The 21,884-nt window shown below is 38.1% G+C and overlaps 1 protein-coding gene across 9 annotated transcripts in view; it reads left to right on the forward strand.

Annotated features, from left to right (window-relative positions):
• The first annotated feature begins 299 nt into the window (after positions 1 to 299).
• The window catches only part of LOC130413482 (microtubule-associated protein 4), a 66,848-nt gene continuing 45,263 nt past the window's right edge, over positions 300 to 21,884 (forward strand). For 3 of the 9 annotated variants that reach the window (XM_056738720.1, XM_056738725.1, XM_056738727.1), the window contains exons 1-4: positions 2,719 to 2,835; positions 3,410 to 3,486; positions 15,649 to 15,825; positions 16,347 to 16,403. In XM_056738720.1, the coding sequence (XP_056594698.1) occupies positions 15,657 to 15,825; positions 16,347 to 16,403 (226 nt within the window). In that variant the 5' untranslated portion in view covers positions 2,719 to 2,835; positions 3,410 to 3,486; positions 15,649 to 15,656. Of the gene's footprint in view, positions 409 to 2,718; positions 2,836 to 3,409; positions 3,487 to 15,648; positions 15,826 to 16,346; positions 16,404 to 21,884 lie in introns of those variants that run through there. The other 6 variants (XM_056738723.1, XM_056738726.1, XM_056738722.1 and 3 more) reach the window with 5 other exon arrangements.

Below are 21,884 nucleotides of genomic sequence, written 5' to 3' on the forward strand. Positions count from 1 at the left end.
ATCCACCCTGAAAATAACTTGGATACAATGTTACTTTGTAAATGCCCGTTTCATCAAATATAGCAAAAATGAAATTATTCTTTAAAATATAAAGTATATATTATTTTAATTCAATTTGTTGTCATTGGCTCTGCTCTGATCCATATAAGGAGTCAAACTCTCTCATTGCGCACGACGGTTGTCCGTCAAAAGTGCGCCAGTTGGACAGGCGGCAACAGACCTGGAGACAATTTATCCGCGTCGTGATAGGAGTAGACGGCTGCTCGTCATGTTTTCCGGCTCTGTGATTGGGCGAGCGTGTCTGGGGGTGGCAACGTGTGTTGCGGTCAGTGAAGAGCGCAGGGCGGATCAGCGTGAGGCCGCGACGCTGACACACGCGCGGAAAACTCTGATAAATCAACGGAAACGGTGAGAATAATCGCTTTTCTGTGCTTTAAAACATCAGTATAACCGTTTGCACGAGCGGAGAGAGTGACGTATATGTGCGCCGGCTGAGGGCTGAGTACGTGCGTACGTTGCGTCTGGCGTAGTTTGTGTGGGTGAAGTGTCTGTCTGTATTTGTGAGTATGTGGTCAAGTTTGTGTGTATTGTGAGTGAGTGAGTGTGTGTGTGTGTGTGTGTGTGTGTGTGTGTGTGTGTGTGTGTGTGTGTGTGTGTGTGTGTGTGTGTGTGTGTGTGTGTGTGTGTGTGTGTGTGTGTGTGTGTGGGTATGTAGAAATGTAGAAAAGTGTCTGTGTGTTGTGTGTGTCTGTAAGTAAGTTAGTAAAGTGTGTGTTTGATGTCGGTATTATGTGTATTTATCTGAAAGTGAGTAATGTGTGTGTGTGAGTGAGTGAGTGTGTGTTGAGTGTGTAGTAACGTGTCAATGTGTTTTGTGTAAAGTGTATGTGTATTATGAGTAAAGTGTGTGTAGTAAGATATCTGTGTATTGTGTGTATCTGTAAGTTAGTATAGTGTGTTTCTTAGCTGACAGACTACTCACAGACACTCACACGCACACACACACATGCATACACACACTAACACACCAGACTGAATATGATTTTAGTATTGAGCAACTGATATCAGGACAGTTTAAACACGATTTGTTAGTTTAGTTTCCCTGGATTGTGTGTGTATTACAGTGTTATCATATTTGTCACAGACTGATGTATCAGACAGGTGTGGTGAGATTTGGTCATTTTCTGATGATTGTCTTTAAATGATTTAAAGATGTGTCAAACAATATATTAATTTAGCCTATATTTAAAAAAAAATGTTTATAACAAGTGTTAAAGAAGTTTAGAATTGTGTGTAATACACATCTGATAAGAGTGCTTGAGCGACCCACACACACAAACACACTCCGAAGTGAAATATTTAAAACTGGTTGGATTGGATGTTGATGATAACCTTAGTTTGTTTGTCACATGGAGAAGTATAGTGTGTATTCGGTGTATGTGTGGTTTATGTGTGTGTATTCTTCACTGGGATTCAAACCCACAACCTTACAGTGTCCTACATATTGAGTTTCAGTAAGTTCAGGAACACAATATCAGAATTTGTTATGAGAACAGAGAGGTGTTGGGATGTTTTTTTCCCGATAAGAAATAATAACCGGTTCTCTCTTTGAGTTTAATTCTTTTCCTGGTGTCTTTTCTCACACATTATAATAAAGTCACTGTCTATGTTATCAGGTGTTTGTAAACGGAGACGTATTTATTTCAGTTGTCAGTCAGTCCAGGACAGGCGTTGTTAAAGATCGGCTATCATGCTATGTCATGCATCCTGACTTTTTTACGCTGTTAAACGTGCTGGCTTCTCATGCTTAACATGATCAACTTGTTAAAAAACATTTTTTTTTCTGAACTTGTTTTATCATTTTTTATAATTCTGGATCACTGTAACGACACGGGCATCCAGAATTATAAAAAACTTTCTAAAATAGGGATGCACCGAAACGAAAATTCTTGACCGAAGCCTAACATGAAGTGAAACACTTGACCGAAAGGCTGAATAATACCGAACATGTTTTTTTGCATTTCTTCTAATAATTAAGACATTTTTTTCACTATTGCACAAACTGAATAGTCAGAATGTGTTTTTATAATTTGTCTTGCTTTTCAATAAAATACAATACATCTTAATATAAAATTGAGCAAAGTAAATAAAACAAAACATTGAGCCCTCTCCCTTCATGAATTGCCTTTATTAATTAGGCGTGTAATTGACTGCTGAAAGAATTTAATGTAAGTTACTCTGTACCCCTACAACTAAACACTTCATTAAAAAGTGTCATTCCACATTAGGCCAATAAGCAAAAAATATGAATAAACAAAAACTGTTTAATTAATATATAGGCTACATTGCAAAATGATCCAATGCAAGCAATTCTGACTGATGCTGACTGACAAACCGTATCAGTTCATGTCTCTCCTCCAAACTCCGCCCACAAAAGCTGATTGTTCTCTCAGAATGTTCACACACACTGCCAAAATGTTTGCGGCATTAATAATAAGCGCATGCATGTCTCTCTATCTCTCTCTCTCTCTGCGCTGGTTGCTACTTGATAGTTTCTCGAGTCATGTTTGGTAAAATGTATTCAGCCATTTCACATATTCTACCGAACATGCATTTTTTGCTATTTTCGGTGGGGGAAAGATTGGCTGCGCTGTGGGCCTGCAGCTGCAGCTTGTTACTCCTGCCACAGTGAAGTTTAGGTGTGTCTGTTTGTTCACAGCATTTCAGTCATGAATGTCATATTAACCGAGTATAAAACGCTGGATTTGAGGATCATTTGAAACTGATAGATGGCGCAGTGAAGTGCTAAAAGATGACGGACATAAACCGCAAGTGGTAAGTCAAACTTAGTCATATGTCTTTGGTTTGTTGGAAGTTTAGTGCATAATGTACTAAAAAGTGAAGGGATTAATGTGATGATGTGTTGTGTGCTCGTGCTGTAGTTCCATCCCACTCTCCCCGCTTGTCCAACCTTCAGCAACTTAAGTTTTCCGGATATAATCATACAGCTGTATCTCTCTTTTATAAATTTGATCAAACTAAAAACACTTCGAAGATGTGAAGTATGCAATACTACTGTATAGGTACTCAAGATTAATATGAGATTGGCAGAAACTGCGTGTGATACGCAATCTTTAAATCAAAGATGTGTCAGACGTCTGACTCTGGGAACATGTGAACACACGTGATGCTTCACTAGCGGCTGAGTTTTATTACTCTGTAAATGTGACACCATTTGAAATATAGTTAATTTGCCTATATATTACTTAGCAATCTTTTTTACTGTAATATATACATTAATTTTTCTTTGTCATTTTATAGATCATAAAATGACAGTTGACAATGTTGGATTACACTTTGCCTGATATATTTTGAAAGAGAATTCCTTTTTATTGTTTCTCTTCCTCAGTTGGCACCTGTTCCGTTGTCAGGTTATAAGTGACACTAATCCAGACTGATCTGTGCAACATCAGAAAGTGAAAGGAGGCGAGTTTATTTGACTTTGATTATTTACAGGGAAGAGATCACAGTTCAGTGATTTCATTGGGTGTGTCTGTTAAGCGATGTGCTCTCATAAAGGTGTAAATGTAAACTGCCAGAGGACTGTTTGTTTGTGTGTATTTGTGTGTGTGTGTGTGTGTGTGTGTGTAAAGAGATTGCTGAGAGAGAGAGAGAGAGAGAGAGAGAGAGAGAATGGCTATTGCCTACCCTGTTATTGATTTGGCAGTGTGTGTGATTATGCAAAGTGTGTGTTTGGGGACAGTGTGCGTTTTTTTTTATAAATCCCGTCTACAGTACTGTTATGCACTGTTGCTGTGTGTTCATACCAATCGCAACTTGCGCGAATAAATCGCACTTTACTACAAACATGAATTCGTCTAATGGGAGGGGCTTCTGCTAGGCGGCTCCGGTCTCGTGTATATATATATATATATATAGCTCAAATTGTGTTAAGATCGTTTTTGACAACTTACCAGATTGTCCGACCTCCTCACTCACTTTCTTCCAAGCAAGATCCTTTTTATTTCTGTTTCTATAAAAGTAAGGTGTCGTACAGCTCCAGATATCCACATACAGCGGCGATGATTTTGTCCTCCACTGTTGTTTGGGATTTCAGCCTCTGCTCGCAACGCCATAATCACGTCACTACTAGAGCAAGCTCCTGATTGGTTAATGCGGTGTCAAATTTGCCAAAGTTCAGATTTTTCAACTCACAAGGAGGTCTATCACGTCTTTGCATTGACTTTACATGTAAATCACTCGTTTTTGTTCATATATTCATATAATGTAAGTTATTTGGTGTTTACATGTATGCGTTTTAGCTAGGGATGCACCGATCCGATACTCTGGATCGGAATTGAGGCCGATCCGGGTCTTTTTTGCTGGATCGGGTATCGGACTGACGGGTTCTCTTTAGTCCGATCCGTTGCGATACCCGTGGATGTTACTCTACAGCTTCATAAAGGACTAACTATCAGGAAATTACCATAAACGTTGTCATGCACTGTTTTCGATGTCATGTATTTCGATAGCTTTATGCGAGGAATAAACCAATATAGCATAATTAAAAAACTCTGACCTCCGCTGGTGCGGTAATCTGTCAATCTCAATCCAGCATGCGTGTGTCCGGGAACAGTCAGGATCTTTCTCGTTCCAATGTTTCAATATTCTTAATAATCACTAGATAATAGAGGGTGGTTTTGTTTAAAACACATTTTGCCGGAGACGGTACTCGCTGAGTGTAATTTTATTAGATTCAAGCACTGGAAGCGGTCTATGTTATGCGTCATTCATACATAACTTTAAACTTTAGGATGGATTCAATTTTCTATGATTTAAACACATAACATATATATTCTCTTTGTGTTATAACTGTTTTGAACTTGGGAAGCAAAGATCCCCGCGACAACAGGATCATCTCTATCCGGGATGCTCGTGAGTGAAGCGGGTGCTTTAAGCGCATCATTCTGCGTCCAATCCGCATGACTTTAAATAACGTAGAAGCGATGTATTAAGCGCATCATTTTGTGTCCAGGATGTGCATGAGCGAGTTTGGACACTTTTATAATGTGATAGCTTTGTGTAATAAACAGAGATTTATTTGTTAAATATTTTGTAAGTATCTGTGCTTTATGAGACCACATTTTTGTTTTGTTTGTATTTTTAAGTTTAATACAGCACTTAATTACATTTAAAAAAAATCATACTTTTAAGTAAAAATACTTAAGTAAAGGAAAATGGTAGATTTTAATGTACTCATGGATTTAAAGTAAAAAAAAAAACAATTTATTTATGGACTGTAGTGGAATAAGTATGATGTGATTCATACTGTAGGAAAGCACAGATAGGAAAGTACTGTAGGAAAGTACAGATAGTTTAAAATGTACTTGAAAGTAAACATGCTTAACTATTCATCTCTGGCAATAAAAGTTAAAATATGCAAGTCTACTTTGATCATGAAAAACAGTGCTAGTATCGGATCAGAATCGGAATCGGCCGATACGCAGAATTCAGATATCGAAATCGGATCGGAAAGGAAAAAGTAGTATCGGTGCATCCCTAGTTTTAGCTAAATGATAGTCATCATAGATTAATGAACACGTGTAATCTCTCTGACCGGCCACAGCCGAGCCATCTCAAAGCTTAACTCCCAATCGTCTGCTGGGACGTCACGTCTCCAAAAAGCATCGTCATCACGACCGTCAGAGAGGAGAGAGAGATATGAGATGGATGTAATGAACCCAATGCATGATAGAGTCGTTTTATGTTACAGAATCTTGACCGTGTGTTCTGTCATGACGTGTGAATGAGTTGCTTGATCTGATTTGAGCTGAATTGTGAATGTAAATTCATATTTTCAAGTGTTGTAACTTGTTATATTTAACCGGATAGTATTTTATTCATATTCCCAAGCCAATATTCAGTATTTTGATCTCTCTGTTAAATTTTAGCTGAAGGGGATTTTGGGTCGGTGTTTCTCCTCTGCTGATGGAATACGACGAGGAACAAATTACTGAGAAATTTCCCTGAAACCAGTAATTCAATAACACACACAAACCTACACACAGAGTCAATGTTTCACTTCAGTTTCACATGCACATACACTCATTAACGCAAGAACACATCAACATATGAAAGACATGCGTGTTCTTCAGAGCGGCTGCCTGTAGACTCCAGCTGGATTTGTGTGTCACACACACACAGAAACACACAGTCACTGTATTTGTGCTCCGTCAGCTCTGGGGTTGTGTTCGTCCCGTGGGCCAGACCTGATGGATTCATGTCGATTCTCACAGACGTGAAACCTAATGATCTGAACAGTTATATTGATCTCCTCATTGAAAGAGAGAAACAGAGCAAACATGCCCATTCATCCACAACTGAGATCTTGTTTTCAGAAATTAATGTTTCAAGGTTCAACATATGGTCTTTTAGAAAGGAAAGGGTTCTTTTGACATACTGTGTTTTGTATGTAATGTGGTTAAGGATACTAATCCTAATCTACTGTACTGTTCAGGACAGATGCGATGTGATGTGAGTTGGGATGCAGAAAGCCAGACCGAGGGACAGCGTTTGATGAAAACTACAGAAATCGCTTCTCCGTATTTGAACATGAACATTTGAACTTTATTGTTTTACTGTTTACACAGTTTTACTTCATTTAAACAACACACTTGTGATTCAGTCATTAATGAATAATCAGGTCAATAATCGGGTCCTTTGCATTCTGAAAAGGGTTTCTCAGTATTTAGTATTTTTTTGACACTTTCCTAACACACTCTCTCTCTCTCTCTCTCTCTCTCTCTCTCTCTCTCTCTCTCTCTCTCTCTCTCTCTCTCTCTCTCTCTCTCTCTCTCACTCTCTCTCTCTGTCTCTCTCTCACTCTTTCTCTCTCTCTCTCTCTCTCTCTCTCTCTCTCTCTCTCTCTCTCTGTCTCTCTCTCTCTTAATGACGGATGAAAATATCGGAGGCAGTGTGTTTATGTGATTGGCATATTGGCAAATTTCGGACTCAATGTGCAGTGGGCTTTTGTTTCAAATGGAATTGTTAAGGACTGTAAGGGTTACGCGACTGACTTCAGTTGTCACTGCAACAAGAGCTTTATTATTTAATATTTAACTTTCTGATATCATTTGAATTTTCGTAATCTACTGATTTTTATTTAAATGTTTTGTATGCTGTAGAATGCCGTTTCACTGATGGATTTGCACATTAAACTTTGACGGATGTTTCATCCTCATTTATATCAGTATTTATACACAGTATTTAAAGTGTTTAACTATTTAACAATTTCAAGTATTTAAATAAGATATATATTTCACTTCCACTCGCCATGTGGTTGCTGCACGCAAATATAATAATATATGTATAAATAATATATGTTTCTCAACCACCACACCGCCATGGTTGATTTGTCTATCACCGTCACAGCCCTACTTACGGCATGCGGTTCATGTCCGGCATCTTCAAGCGGTGAGACCACACCATCTATCAGTTTCAAACAATCTCCAAATCCAGCGATGTATCCACCGTTTATGACATCCATCACCCAAATGCAGTGAACAAATAAACACAGCTAAACTTCCGTCAGGCGATTGAAGCGGCATTGATGGGCGTACTCTTTCTCATGCTGGCTGGTTGATACGAGTGAAATACTGCCCCATCCGTTCAACACGTTTTTTGACAAGTTGACCAAGTTAAGCTTGAGAAGCCAGCACATTTAACAGTGTAAAGAAGTCAGAATGCATGAAATAGCTTCATACCCCATCTGTAAAGGTGTTGTAGTTCTTCTACATTGTTTATTGTGATTTACTCAAATTGGACATTAAACAAGCTGTTTTTGTTAGAAGAGATTTTTATATTGTTTGACTTTTGTATGTGCTCCGTTGTGAGAGGTTAACCTGTAGAAAACAATCTGTTGTGACAAGTAATACACTTTCTTAATTCCATAAAAATATGTAGGCTTGTTAACGTGAATAATAATATTGCTTAGATTGAGCTGTTTGGGTGGTTGAACCGCAGTAAAACATCTGCAGAGGAAGTTTTCAGTTCCTTAAGTTGGAATATAGTACGTTGAAAAGCCATGTCCCATTAAACCGACTTGTGATTCTTTTGTCATGAAGACTTGTCCAGGTTCAGTGAAAGATTGTGTTTGTGCTACATTCAGCTTCAGTTTTGCATTGATCCTGCTGATCTTTGGACGATTCTTATGTCACTGATGTTACTCTACAATTTTACACACTGAAGACAAACTATTGTGACATTTGAGTTTCAGGGTCTGTGTGTGTGTTTCATAAAAACTCAATGAAACTGAAACTTTTGCTTTATGATTTCATTAAAGAGGAAGGGCAGAGAAATCAACTTTGGCCATGATGGACGGATGTTTTCGATTTGCTACTCAATATTTAAACATTCAGCTTCGAGATTTTTAAGAAAATGATTGACAATGTTCAAAGCCATTTGATTTTTAACATTATTTGCTAAAGGTTGTCTGTTGTGTGATTTTTACTTTGGTTAAGATGACCTTTTTCAAATGTTCCACTGTGTCATTGTTTTATATCTTGATTGATGTTTTGTGATGTGAATTAGTCTAAAGGACATTATAAATGTGAATCGAGGCGTTAAAGAGTTGATCATTGACTGTGTGACGGTCAGTAGATCACCCACAGGAAGGTCAGGGTTTAAACACTAAATACTGTCTTTGTGCTAAATGTGATAAGACGCAGAAGTGTTGTGTGTGTGTTCACTGATGTGCGTGTGTGTTGTAAAAAACAATGTGCAAATGTGCAGGAAAAAATGTGAAATTTGCTGTTTCCAGGTGGTTTCTGTGCCGATAAAATGATGTACATGATGACATCATACCTAAAAAAATGCAATGTTGCTCAAGTTTTGTTATAGCTCTTTCCATACTTAATTTAGCATCTATATCTGAAATTCGCATGCCTATCTTCCCAAATGTTTTTAAAATGTGCATAGTAATGAGAAAATCCAAATTCACAAGAACTACTTATTTTCAATAATGTTATTTAATAAGAAATAAGACGACGATGTTGAAATGGACTTAACTGCCTCTATTTGCTGAAAAGCAAGTTTGGACACGGAGCAGCTCATTTTTCCTTTATGCAATTTGTTTTATTTCAATAAAAAGAATGGTACCGTCAAATATTCAGTCTTTGCATATAATTTGTAGTCTTTAAACGCATTGAACATGCAGTCAAGCTAGTCGCAGTTTGACGTGGCCGTCAAACTTAATTTCTTAATTTTCTTAAACTGCACTCATAAAATTAGGGGTCGACCGATATGCGTTTTTCAGGGCCGGTACCGAATATTTCCATGTGAATTAGACCGATAACCGATATTTTGAACCTATATATATATATATATATATATATATGGTGTTAAAAAATAAATTTATATAAAAATTAAGAACACAGGCTCTGAAACATTTGAAACATTTTTAATTCTGACTGAGAAATCTTAATCATAACACTTATATTAATAATAACAAAAGAAAGAAGGGAGCACCAATCAGAATTCTGTGAACATTTGATCTGATGACTTAAACATTGCATACAATACTAGAACTATTCAATTTAATCATTTTGCTCATCATTGGATTAACTAGCACAATTTTGATTTATATAATAAGTGTAAATAATTGAATTGCCTTCATAGCTTTATTGTGTATGTTGTTGAAAAGACCGCAAATGTTTTCATGAAGCTATAACATTCAAAGCATATTTCAGGTACACTTAGTTAGTACATTAGCCTATTCCTTGAGTGTATTGTTGGCAAGACGGGCATTTAATCACACCCATGTTTGTCTCTGAACATTTATGTGTATAAATTAGTGGTGGGCATAGATTAATATTTTTTAATCTAGATTAATCTTGGAATTAATCTAGATTAATCTAGATTAAAATGGCATATTTGAATTCTGCCGAATAAAAAATATATATTTTTTTTATTTTAAACCAACTGTATGTAAACCAATTCCATACAGTAAACCAATTCCACATTAAAAAAGGTGCAAACAACCTCAGTCTTGTCGAGGTTTCCATTAGGAAGCTTCTTAAAAATACATTTTCCCTAAACCAAACCCGGCGGCTTCATAGCTACATCCATGTTAGCACGTCACTTTTGATTTGGTCATTTCACAGTAACGTTATGTTGTGTTCAGACCAAACACTAATGGCGCGTCAAACACAAGGTGCAAAGACGCGATAGACCTACTTGCTGCGCGAATGAAGTCCTGGTTATGAGATGTTGAGGCAGCGCGAATGACGCAAATGAAGCCCTGGTTATGAGATGAAGAGGCGGCGGGAATCGTGCGAATGAAGTCCTGGTTTTGAGATGACGAGGTGGCGCGAATCACGCGAGTTGAAAACTTTCGTTCTCGCCCCCGCCCCCTACAGTGCAATTAAGCTAGATATACATCCGCGCTAAAATATCAAGGTGAAAGTCATCATAGCTTGCGTAGTATAGACCCAACTCCCAACCCAACTTTGAGAATAGATTAATAGCAACATTTTTTTTATCGAGCAATAAGGGTCTCGCGTTAACGCAGCGTGTTAACGCCGTTAACGGCCCACCACTAGTATAAATAAATTGCGAGAAAATAACTCTACCTAACATTTGTCGCGAGCAGCTTGAGATGTGAAGTGTGTGTGTGTGTGTGTGTGTGTGTGTGTGCGTGCGTGCGTGCATAAGAGCACTCTGACTGAAGACCGACGATTCAAGTTCTTTATGCTTTAAAATGGATTGTATTTTTTAAATGGCGTTACTTAAAATGACGTGCAAAACGCCAGCTCGATCAATTACAAGAAACACGTGTTCAGTGTTTTGCGCGCTTGCAGAGCAAAATCATTGTTATACTATGGATGTGAATTATATCTACATGATAATAATGCGTAAATCCTGCGGAACCTGCAGGAAAACCCGCAAATCCGCTCCGAAATTCAGGCAGTAATTATATTGAAGTGTTTTGCATCTTCAGTGTAGTGGATGGAGATTTATTTCAACGTCTGATGGTGTCTTACCTCAGAGAGCATGAACCCGAAGCAGCTCCAGTTAGTAATAGTGATGGGTCGTTCTTGAACGATTCGTTCATTTTGAACGAATCTTAAATGTGACTCGGGAAGAACGAGTCGTCATCGGACGTGATTCGTTCAGTCGCGCATGCGCTTTGCGCAACATGCTCCGGACGTTTACCAAATGCAATCAGAGCCGGAAAGAGAATTGATTAGTTCACCTCTCGAGTCTTCGGGTTCGAGTCGTTCGTTCATCACGTGACATCCCTGCACGCTAAACAAATGCTGTCAGAGCCGGAAAGAGAATTGATTAGTTCACCTCTCGAGTCTTCGGGTTCGAGTCGTTCGTTTTTTTGTAATGTGACGTGACTGCTTTGGACACATAAATTAGCTCATTTACAACCTTCCTAACAAACGGTTGCATAGCCTAGCCCTAGTGTTTGTCTATTGATAGACAAAGACGGTGAATGATAAATTAATCAAGATAAGAGGTGAGGTGAGCTAATCATAGACGAAATACCAAGGTAAACAAGTAAATAATATTTTCTGTATATTATAGCATTATAGTTTTGTATTGGTTGTAATGTGATACACGTTTGCATAAATAGTAGATTTGTTAGGAAAGTGACATTTAACATTTTAATTATACTTTGCTAAAATGAACGAAAGGAACGATATGACTCGAAAAAAGATTTGTTCATTTTGCTGAACGAGACTCAAAGGTCCGAGTCAATAAAATGATCCGAACTTCCCATCACTAGTTAGTAAGTGCTTTCGGTGTGAGAGTGAAAAAAACGTTCAGTTCCGCAGCCTCCTGCGTTGACTGGCTGGACTCGTGACTTAGTCCCAACAAATCAGAGGGGCAGTGGGCGGGCATTACTCTAGGCAACAAACTAGAGAGACGTGTTCCGACTGCTCTCACTAAATTCTTGGCTTCATCAGAGCCAAATAGCGCATTTCAAAATTAAATGACTTTATCGGCAAATCGGCTTAAAAAATGACCGATATCGAATATCGGCTAAATCCTTAATATCGACGCCGATAATGGGCCAGTTCGATAATTGGTCGACCACTACACAAACTGATTTAATTTCTGGTGTCGTGTTTGTGATTTTTCATTTCTCATGAAGCCTAATGGCCTATGATCATGAAATGGGAAACAGACTCACGGTTTTATGACAAAACTATTATGTATTATTCATCATTTCTTTTTTCATAGTTGGAATTTCAGTCCCACCCATTTTTCCTCATCAACGCACGTGATGAATCTTGGATTTACAGAGAATCAGTGCTTTAATGGGAGCAACATCATAAACACATACGATAGGTGAATTCTGTGACTGTCATGAGACCTCGTTTACTATGCTAAAGCCCCCTTTTCTCGACAAAGATGGTTTACAAATATTTTATGAGACATGTGAGGTATCTATATGGATTTGGTGCGCTAAAAATAAATTGTGTCCTCATTTGAGGAATTTTATTGACATATGGCCCTTCCATCCATCTGAAGCGATAAACCTTCTTTTTGGAAGAAAAGCCATGGATGGAAACATGGCTAATGTGTGTTTGTGTATGTGTGTTCAGTGTGTGCGGTAGGTTGTGTTGTGATTATGAGTCACAGATGAGTCTTCCTCCAAACCTGCAGTAGTGTCACCGCATGGAATTCCAAACATCCTTGGAACGTTGGGAGGCTCTGACACAACATTGTGAAAGTTTGGAAAGTGTGCTGTCCTGTTCTGAATTCTTCTTCAATGGGTTTGTCTTTGAGTTTTGAGAAGGTTCCCAGCACGCTGTCAGCAGTTTGATCTGTTATGTTTTTGCATGTGTGAAAGGAAAGCAGAAGGAACAGAGATGCTGACTCTGTAATATTCTCAAGAAATATCAAATCTTTTCAGGCCAAAATGTTTGCCAGACTTACAAGAGTAAAGAACCTGTAAACATTTTGTTTATAAATATGTGCAATTCATTACTCCTATAAAGAACACAAAGTAGATTTGATTATGACTGCTGACACTAGTCTGGTGTCTGAGATGTGTCACATGTATCTATCGTGTGAATGTGCTGGTTGTGTATTGTTGTGCTCTGCTGCTGGTTGTGTAGATGACCGATGATGAAAGATTCAGACTTACTGCTGTAATAAACTAATCTTCCCAAAACTGGGTAAAGTGAAGTCCAGATGAGATGCACACACACAGTTTTATGTTGAATGTTTTGTATATGAGATGAGGTTTGTTTTAACTGTATTCTTTGTTTCATTGTTTTCACGACAGTGTGAGCTGCATTTGAGCTTTTTTGAACTGTTGCCTAAATAAGCTTCACAGCTGTATTATTCATTATAGAGGATACTACTGTCTATGAGGCAGTATAATTCATGTGAATGAGCGAAAGTGTGTGATTATTATGACAGATAAAGTGTGTGTGTATCAGATAGTGTGTGTTTGGATTCCTGACATACCTGAGATTCAAAGTCATGGGAGCAGATAAAAAGTGAAATTTGTGCGAGCAGCGAACCTGTGTGTACGTGTTTGTACCTGTGTGTGTGCGTGAGTGTGTAGTTTACCTGTGTGAACCTGTGTGCGTGTGTACTTGAGTGCTTGTGTACGTGTGTGTGTGTGTGTGTACCTGTGTGTGAGTACTTGTGTACGTGTGTGAGTATTTTGTGTAGAGCAGTGATTTAAATGGACTTAACTCTGTGAGTGTCCTCACTCGACCAGATTGTTTTGGTGGGGTTTATTAAATCAAATAGCTCCGGTGAAAAGCAACACTTTACCCCAATTTCCTTCCTTTGTTCAAACATAATGACTTCCGATGCGCTCCATCACATTTTATTAGGCTCACAGCCAAAACAACTCGCTGTGTTTGTGATGGCACAGACCAGCGTTCTCCATGTAGCTTTGCATTAATGTTTTTCTTACTGGAATACATGCCTGATGTGTGTAAATGTAGACATTGAAAGCAATAATATAGACACACTGTTTAACAGGTTTTATAGAGAATAGTTGCTGAGCAATGTGATCATCTTTGTGGGGAAATAGGTCACAGAAACATGTTTGCTGAATTATTTCAGCCCTAAAACGTAGTTGAAAAGAGACGGACTATTGTGACCTCATGATTGTTGTGACATGAAACACTAGATAAATGCTGGTTTGTTTGTGTTGGCTGGATCCGGTCTGGCTCTCTGGGTGAACAGGAGACTCGGGCTTCCTCTCGAATGCTGTTTTTAGCTTTCAGATTGAAGGTCTCATTTCACCGCAGTAAAATTTAACATAATGATGTCATGAAGTAGTGCCACACTAGGAGTGCAACAGAGAGAGGTCAAAACACAGCTAAACTACACACCCACTTCCTGTCTGAAAGCCCTTTACATCCTCCCCAGAACAATATTTTTTCAAGTCTCAACACTTGAAGCAGTGCACAAACTGTGACTCAGGCCTGTGATTCATGAGACTATAGTTATATTCATTGATCTACATTATCTTGTATCAATGAAAATAGAAGGTGTGAAAGGCTTATTTTTAATATAGTTAAGAGCCGTGGTGTGACTACATATAGTTTAGCATAATGTTGTTCTATGAACAGTTTAATCTGAAGTGTGTGTTTGTGTGTGTTTGCGTGTGTGTGTGTGTTTGTGTGTCCATCCTCTGGACACAGTGTCCCACTGTGGTAATCCCTCTTCGTAACACATGTTTAATCTCTGTGGTGTAGGAAATCACAGTCAGAATGTTTCGAGATTACAAATTATGATTATCAGCACAGATATGGTGAAGATGAATCCTTTAATAAGCACTAAAACAGATATTAAAGGGATGGTCATCTGTCATAATTTTTTCACCCTCATGTGTTTGTAAATCTGAATGTGAGTCTTTCTTCAGTGGAAGACAAAAGAAGATATTTTGAGAAATGTCTCTGTTGTTTTCTGTTCCATACAATGGAAGACAATATAGGTCACTGTTGTTTGATTATCAACATTCTGCAGAAGAAAGAAACTCATAGAGGTTTAAAATGACGTGAGGATGAATAAATGATGACAGAATGATGACATCGAAAGTGTTTTGAATGAATGAACTTGTTTTTAGTGACTTACCTCGACTTTATTATCAAAACAATTCATATTAACAAGATGCGCCACTGCCACTACAATGAATGGCGAGGAATGCAACGCTTAATATGCCGGCTTTAGCAAAGGAAGTCCCACCCTCCAGTGAAATGATGAAAACTGAGGATTCTCTTGTGGGGAGCTCTCGTGAGGCTCTTGCCAGCAGTAGATGAGGCGACCTCGATAATGGGGACTTTTAGCGCAATTTAAGCTTAGCATCCAAAGATGTGAGACAGTTCGTGCAATGTTTAATTATTGATCTGAAATATGCTGCTGTGTAATTGTGATGTTTGCCAGCGATTGACCTGAAGCGTTGCAAACATGGCCCCCGAGTGGCACGACTTCCGTAAATGGACTTTGGTGTAATAACGAAAGTTCAAAAATATGATATATTAGGGACTTTGCATCCATCTCATCCGACTGTGCAACAGACAGTTTCAAAAATCTGCTGTAGATTGACTGACATGAAATAGAAATCTCTTTTTTCATTTTTAGTAAATGTGTTGTGACTCTGTGTTTCAGGTGGAATCATGGCAGATCTGAGTTTGACCGACGCTCTGACCGACAGCGTTCCCGACACAGAGGACGTTGTGGAGAGAGATTTTGTGGCCACTCTGGAAGCGGAGAGCTTTGATGATCAGGTCGGCGAGACGGTTGGCAAGACAAACTTTGTCCCACTGCTAGACAATGATGGGAAGGGTGAGTCTGATTTAACCCAAAGAAAACATCATCTGATGATGTCTGATTCAGTCATTTCAAGTGCGTTTGATATACGCTGCTGTTTATTTAGTGTTTACTATATTGATGTCACAAATGATATTATTTATTCAAACAAAAAGAATGCAGGTTTTATTGATTTAAGACAAGGCTTAACCGTCTGCTTTGATTCACACCACAGTTATATTTATGCTGAATTCCCTCTTGTTCTCTCTGAGTAAAGAGACGCTTGTCTTGTCTTTGTGTTGAGATGAAAGATGTTTGCAGACATCTCTCCTCTTTAAACAAGCGGTGATGTTTATTATCTGTATCTCTGTGAAATAAGAGCGGGCTGCTCCCTGTACATTATTGACGGTGTGAGTCTTTTGTGGACGACCGTCTGTCTGTTTGTGTTGAGTTAACTCTGTGTTTGACAGCAATCTGGCATTTGGTTTTGAAGTTTTTCCTGTTCAGGTGTCTGATAGTGTCTGATGGTGTGTGTGTGTGTGTGTGTGTGTGAGTAGAGCCAGGTACAGTAATGGAGAACGGAGATCAGAAAGTCCAAGGGGCTCAGAACCCTGGTAAGACGTCTCAGTATTTGCACGCCCTGTTTCAGTTTTTTGGGTGTCACTCCATGTTTCCCCATCTTTTGAGTTGTTCAGTTCTTCATTTTCATTTGTGTGGTAGTTTATCATGTTGTGTTGTTGTTTTTGCTTTTGTTGGGATGGAAGCCACTGGTTTAACACTTTGAGTTGATGGAGGAGTAAAGCAGATTTATCTAAATGTTTGAACAACGAGATCTTCTTGTTTTTAATTCAATTTCAGTAGATGAAATGAAACCCGATTATTTGATGCAAACATCATCGTGACATGATAAGATTTCCAAAGCTAATGTTTTAGCCCAACATTTAGTCTACACAGCAAAGGTTTATCAGTCGCATTAAAATCAAAGAGGCCGTGTGACTAAAACGCTTCACTTGCCGTGTAAAGATCTCGTTTTTCTAGTTTCTTCTAGTTTTGTCCGACCATGATGCAGTGTAGTTACAAAGACCTCAATCTTATCTTCTTTAAAAGTCTAATGTTTGGAAAAGATGACGTGAGATTGACGTTCACATGGACTCTTTTATGTTTAAGCATCTTTGTATGTTTTGTTGGACTGACAGTTTGTTTGTACCAATGGTAAAGACCTTTATGAAAAACCTTTTCATCTGTTTCACTCTGCTTTTACATGATGAAACAAACAAAAGTTCTGATGAGAAGAACGACTCATCCATGTTTACACTGTTAGATGAGACTAAATAAATCTACATATTAGCATAACACAACATATATATTCGTGGTGTTATCTGCTAATGATATGTAAATATGCTTTTTTTTTTACATGTGAGGATGAGTGGATATTTTCAGTAGTTCAGTGAGGAGCGGTGCCTTGTTATGAAGAGTCTTCAATTGTTGTTAACTGTGGCACGTTTGTGAAATCAAATTATTAAAATGCTCATGTGTTAAGTCACAAGTCTTTAGTTTGTACCTTGAAGAGTGAAGAATTGACATTCAGAGCTACAGTTAGATGTCATCATTCATGCCATTTTTAGTTGTTTGTAATAAAAACATCAGACATTTCAGCTTGAAATCACTTTAAGAAGTGGCTTGAATTATTTGTAGTCTTTTTTTAATCATCGCTGTGTTTTTTTTCTGTTGGTTTATTTTGCGTTGTCTTACCTAAGTTGATGTTTTTGATGTTGTGTGGTTTTGGGCATATCGATGCATGTGCTTGAGTCTCAACACTTTGACCTTGTTGCTCTTTCTTTACATTAATAAACCTGCGTTGACACTGTCAGTTGTGTTTGATGTCATTGCATGTTCTGTCACAGTCAGTTTAATTGTGTGTTAAAGATGTGAAGTGTGTATCCGTGGATGCTAAGGTCAGTGCAGCTCACTGACAAACAGTTTCTGATCAGATGTGTTTTATGCTTTTATAGAAATATGTCTAGATGGCAGTGGGTTGCAATAACTTAACGACTTTAATACTTAAAATACGTATACACAATGTTGTGAGGGAGATGTTGTTAAATGGAGCAGTGTTTTTTTTTGTTTTTGCTGTTGTTTTATCACTGTAACACATCGTTTTATATTTGCCTGACTGTCCATAAGATGGCGCTCTTGTGCTGCTGTTATCATCCAGAGTGAACCTCCTGTAAGATTTCTGAACATTTATCAAGTTCAACATTATAAAGTTTCACAGGATGTAAAGTAGGACAGGAATATTGGTCCGTGAGCTGCAGCTCACGCAGGTGTTTGGGGAATACAGCCGCTGTGAAGATCTATTTATAAGCATGACTTTATTTATATATTTATTTGTTTGTTGATTGGGACTGCGCATGTGCATGAGGCGGGGCATGGGCTGATAGGGGCGGGGCTAATTATTAACCAGTGCTTTTGTTCTTTCCCTCTTCTCAACTCTCTATGCACATGTCTCTCTCTCTTTTTCTGTCTTTCTCTGTGTGTGTGTGTGTGTGTGTGTGTGTGTGCCATTTCTTTCTGGCCTCGTGTGTCGCTCCAGACGAGTAGATCTGCAGCCAACTCTCCTCTCGCCCTGTTGCTATGTGCTGCACCCTCGCCCTGCAGAACCTTCTGGAAAACCCTCTTCAAAAGTCCTTTTACACGCTGCGCTTGACTGCCTGAGTTCAGGGAAGGGTGAATTAACATTCACAACAACTCGGATACACGACAGAGTTCAAATCTAGTGAGCTGCCTTGTTTAACCAGGACACTCATGTTCCATTTTATCCACAGGAACCGCCCCTACATTTTTTTAATGTTTTAAATTGCATTTAAAATATTTCTGTTCATATTTTTTTGAATATTGCATTGATATGGTTTTTTCTCTCTTTTTTTCTTTTGTCCATTTGATATTGTTGCGTAATTAAAAAATAAGCAAAGGAGTGCGATTCTTTGTTTTATTTATTGTGTCTGTGATAGCATAAAATACAGACAACACAGGCAGCTTGCTAGGATTTTGAATTTAGCATATAAAACGCAAAGAGAAACACACATTTAAAGAAACACGTTTCTTTTCCTCTCTGGCAAAGTCATTTCAGGCACACTGTAACTTCAACACCGCCGCTCCGAACAAACTCCACCGGAGGAAAACCTCCAGCGGCCCTGAGATCTTGTGAGGGAATGATAGCTCAGAGTCAGAGTTGATATATGTGATAATGACAGTGTGTGTTTGTGTGTCATCACAGCCCCGGGTCTGTCAAACACACACACACTCTATCTGTTTACTGTCTGAGAGCTGATCATACAAACACATTTCACAAATCTCTCAGTTCAAGATCGCACAGTTAATATTTGTCATCTATATGTCACATCTCAGATGTTCATATAGCTTTGTGTTTATCATCATACAGCAGAGACGCCAAAGCAAAACAGTATATTGTGTTTTTAGGCTTATTGCTTAAAGGGGTGTTATAACACGGCTAAAAGGAATATTATTGTTTGTTTTAAATGCGATGTATAAACACGATTTAAGGTTAAAAAACGCTTAATTTTCCTCATACCATGCATGTTTGTATCTCTTCTTCTCTCCGCCTCTCTGAAACGCACAGATTTTTTACAAAGCTCATGGCTCTGAAAAGCGAGGTGTGCTATGATTGGCCAGTTCACCAGTGTGTAACGATTGGTGGAATACTGCAAGCGCGTGAGGGAAATGTAACGCTTCTTTCCATATCATGGGTGGGCAACTTATAACACAACAAAGACACAGAAAAGCATTTGTTTGCGCCATGTTACCCCTTTAAATTAGCATACAGCGATTTTAAACTGCATCTGGTGGCTTCAGTCATGCCTAAAAATGTGTCATTTCCTTACACAGAAAATATCAAAGCTGTAGACATCTGTGCCCAAATATTTCTGGACATCTTCTAACATCTGACTTCAGCTTTTTCAGTTTTAGCAGTTTGATTCATGTTTTCAAGGTGATTAACTTGAGTATAGTTAGTTTTTCTTTTTTAGTGTTGATACACTATAGCTAGTTATTAGTGGTGTGCAAAATCCTAATCATGTTAGCAACATGCTAATCGTGTAATCAACATGCCTAATGTACCCATCTTATTACTTCATAATATTAATATAAACATCTTCATGTTTTGCTAGAAATGTTTACTTCTGTTATCTTTAACAAATGACACTTGCTGTGATATTTTATTAATTTAAAGTCGTTTATACATATTTAAGTGAGACTTCAAAATCCTTTTTGGGGTCAGAACACACACTAACACATTGGCTGCCGGTCTCAGTGACATTATATAAGCGCTTCAAGCCATCTGTCTGTCTGAAAGGTTCATTTGAGATCAAATCTGTGAACAGTGATGCAACTTTCTGTTTAACTGATGTTTGTACAGTATTTGTGAATGTTTGTTTTGTTATTAACATGATTAAGACTGAAGCTGGTGTACCTTCACACATTTCGATCTGTAGTTTTATGTGCTCACAAGTGTGCACACTAGAAGAATAGCAGAAACACTTCGCTAGATCTGGTCATAGCTTCATTGAAGGACCACGAGCTTCAGTCTTCAGTGTTCACTTTACAGACACATTCTTGTCCCAATGTCTCACATGAACTCAGTGACTCTCGACTGTAACCTGCCAGTGATTTTATAACACCTGAATGTCACTAGAACTGTGTAACATATGGCACAAGCTTTCCTCTCACGCTACTGTAGTATTTATTTTATCTTATGTACATGATCTTTTTCTAGTCTCAAAAGAGCTAATAAAGTTTTATTGACTGTTTCTGAACGTCCTAACTCTTCTCTTTTCTCTTTCTCTGCCTAAAAATCTAAATTGAATTTGAAATCTGTGGTATTTAAATAAGGGATAGACCGAAGGATTTTTTGGGCTGATACCGATTTTAACAAACAACTATTGGCTGATAACAATAGAGATATGGGTCAATTGCATACATTACTATACACTACTAGCTAGTTTTTCTGCATTCAATTTATTTGATTGAACCTGAATAAGATCCATTTAACATTTTAAGAGAGACACAACTGTAAATGTGCCTGAATGTAAATGTAAGTCAAGATAAAAATACAATGAGACACCATGACAATCTTTAAAGGTTATTTTTGCTATCCAATATTTATTTAATTAAAAAAATTAGCTCAAATTTGACTTAAAATGGATAATTTATACAATATATTTAAATAAAGTCTGTGCTGTTGCTATTTACAGTAATTATTTTGCACAGAGAAAAAAGATAGGATATTCTGACATCTAACTCATTGCCTCCATGCAGTTAATTAATAAACCAGAGACCTATGAAATCTGTTAGATTTGTTTTTCCTAAATTTCGTTTGATTTTTTGCTAAAATTCAGCGGTTCTTTCTGGCGTGTTTGCTACTTTCCATCTGTGTTTTCCGCTTCACGGAAATCAAAGGGCCCTAATAAACCATCTTTTTCATGCTATTGCCGATATGCTGATTGTGTTAAATTAATCCAATATCGGCCAATTAATATCTGCATCCGACACATCGGTGCATCCCTCATTTAAATTCTTAAATGTGACGTCATATATAACACTCATCATTGCCCAAAATAAAATGTTGACTTCCAGACTCCCACAAGGTATTCGGAGAAAGGATTTAAAGTACTTTAAAATGTAAAGCATCATCACTTTGAGTCTAAGAATATAACACACACACTTTCGTCTTCATTCTCTTCATCATTGTGATGGTGTGACCGCAGCAGATCCAGTAAGAAACGGAGATGTGGAGCGTGTGTTGGGGCGTGGTGTGTCCTGCGGGAGCTCTATATGGGTCAGCGTGGCCTACTTCAGTCTGTTTTAGGGCTGGAGCGGCCCGCAGCAGATGTGAGAGATCTGAAGTCGCCGTTTCCATTACCCTCCAGAGATGTGGAAGCTCTGTTGAGTTCATCTCTGATCCAGATGTGTCCTCTACACAACCATCAGCTCTTCTCTAATAGAAACTGAATGAATGATCATCTAAAACAGATTTCATTGATGTAGAAAGAATACTGAACAGGCAGGTGATGAAGAGA

This window comes from Triplophysa dalaica, chromosome 23 (genome assembly GCF_015846415.1).
Source record: "Triplophysa dalaica isolate WHDGS20190420 chromosome 23, ASM1584641v1, whole genome shotgun sequence".
NCBI lineage: Eukaryota > Metazoa > Chordata > Actinopteri > Cypriniformes > Nemacheilidae > Triplophysa > Triplophysa dalaica.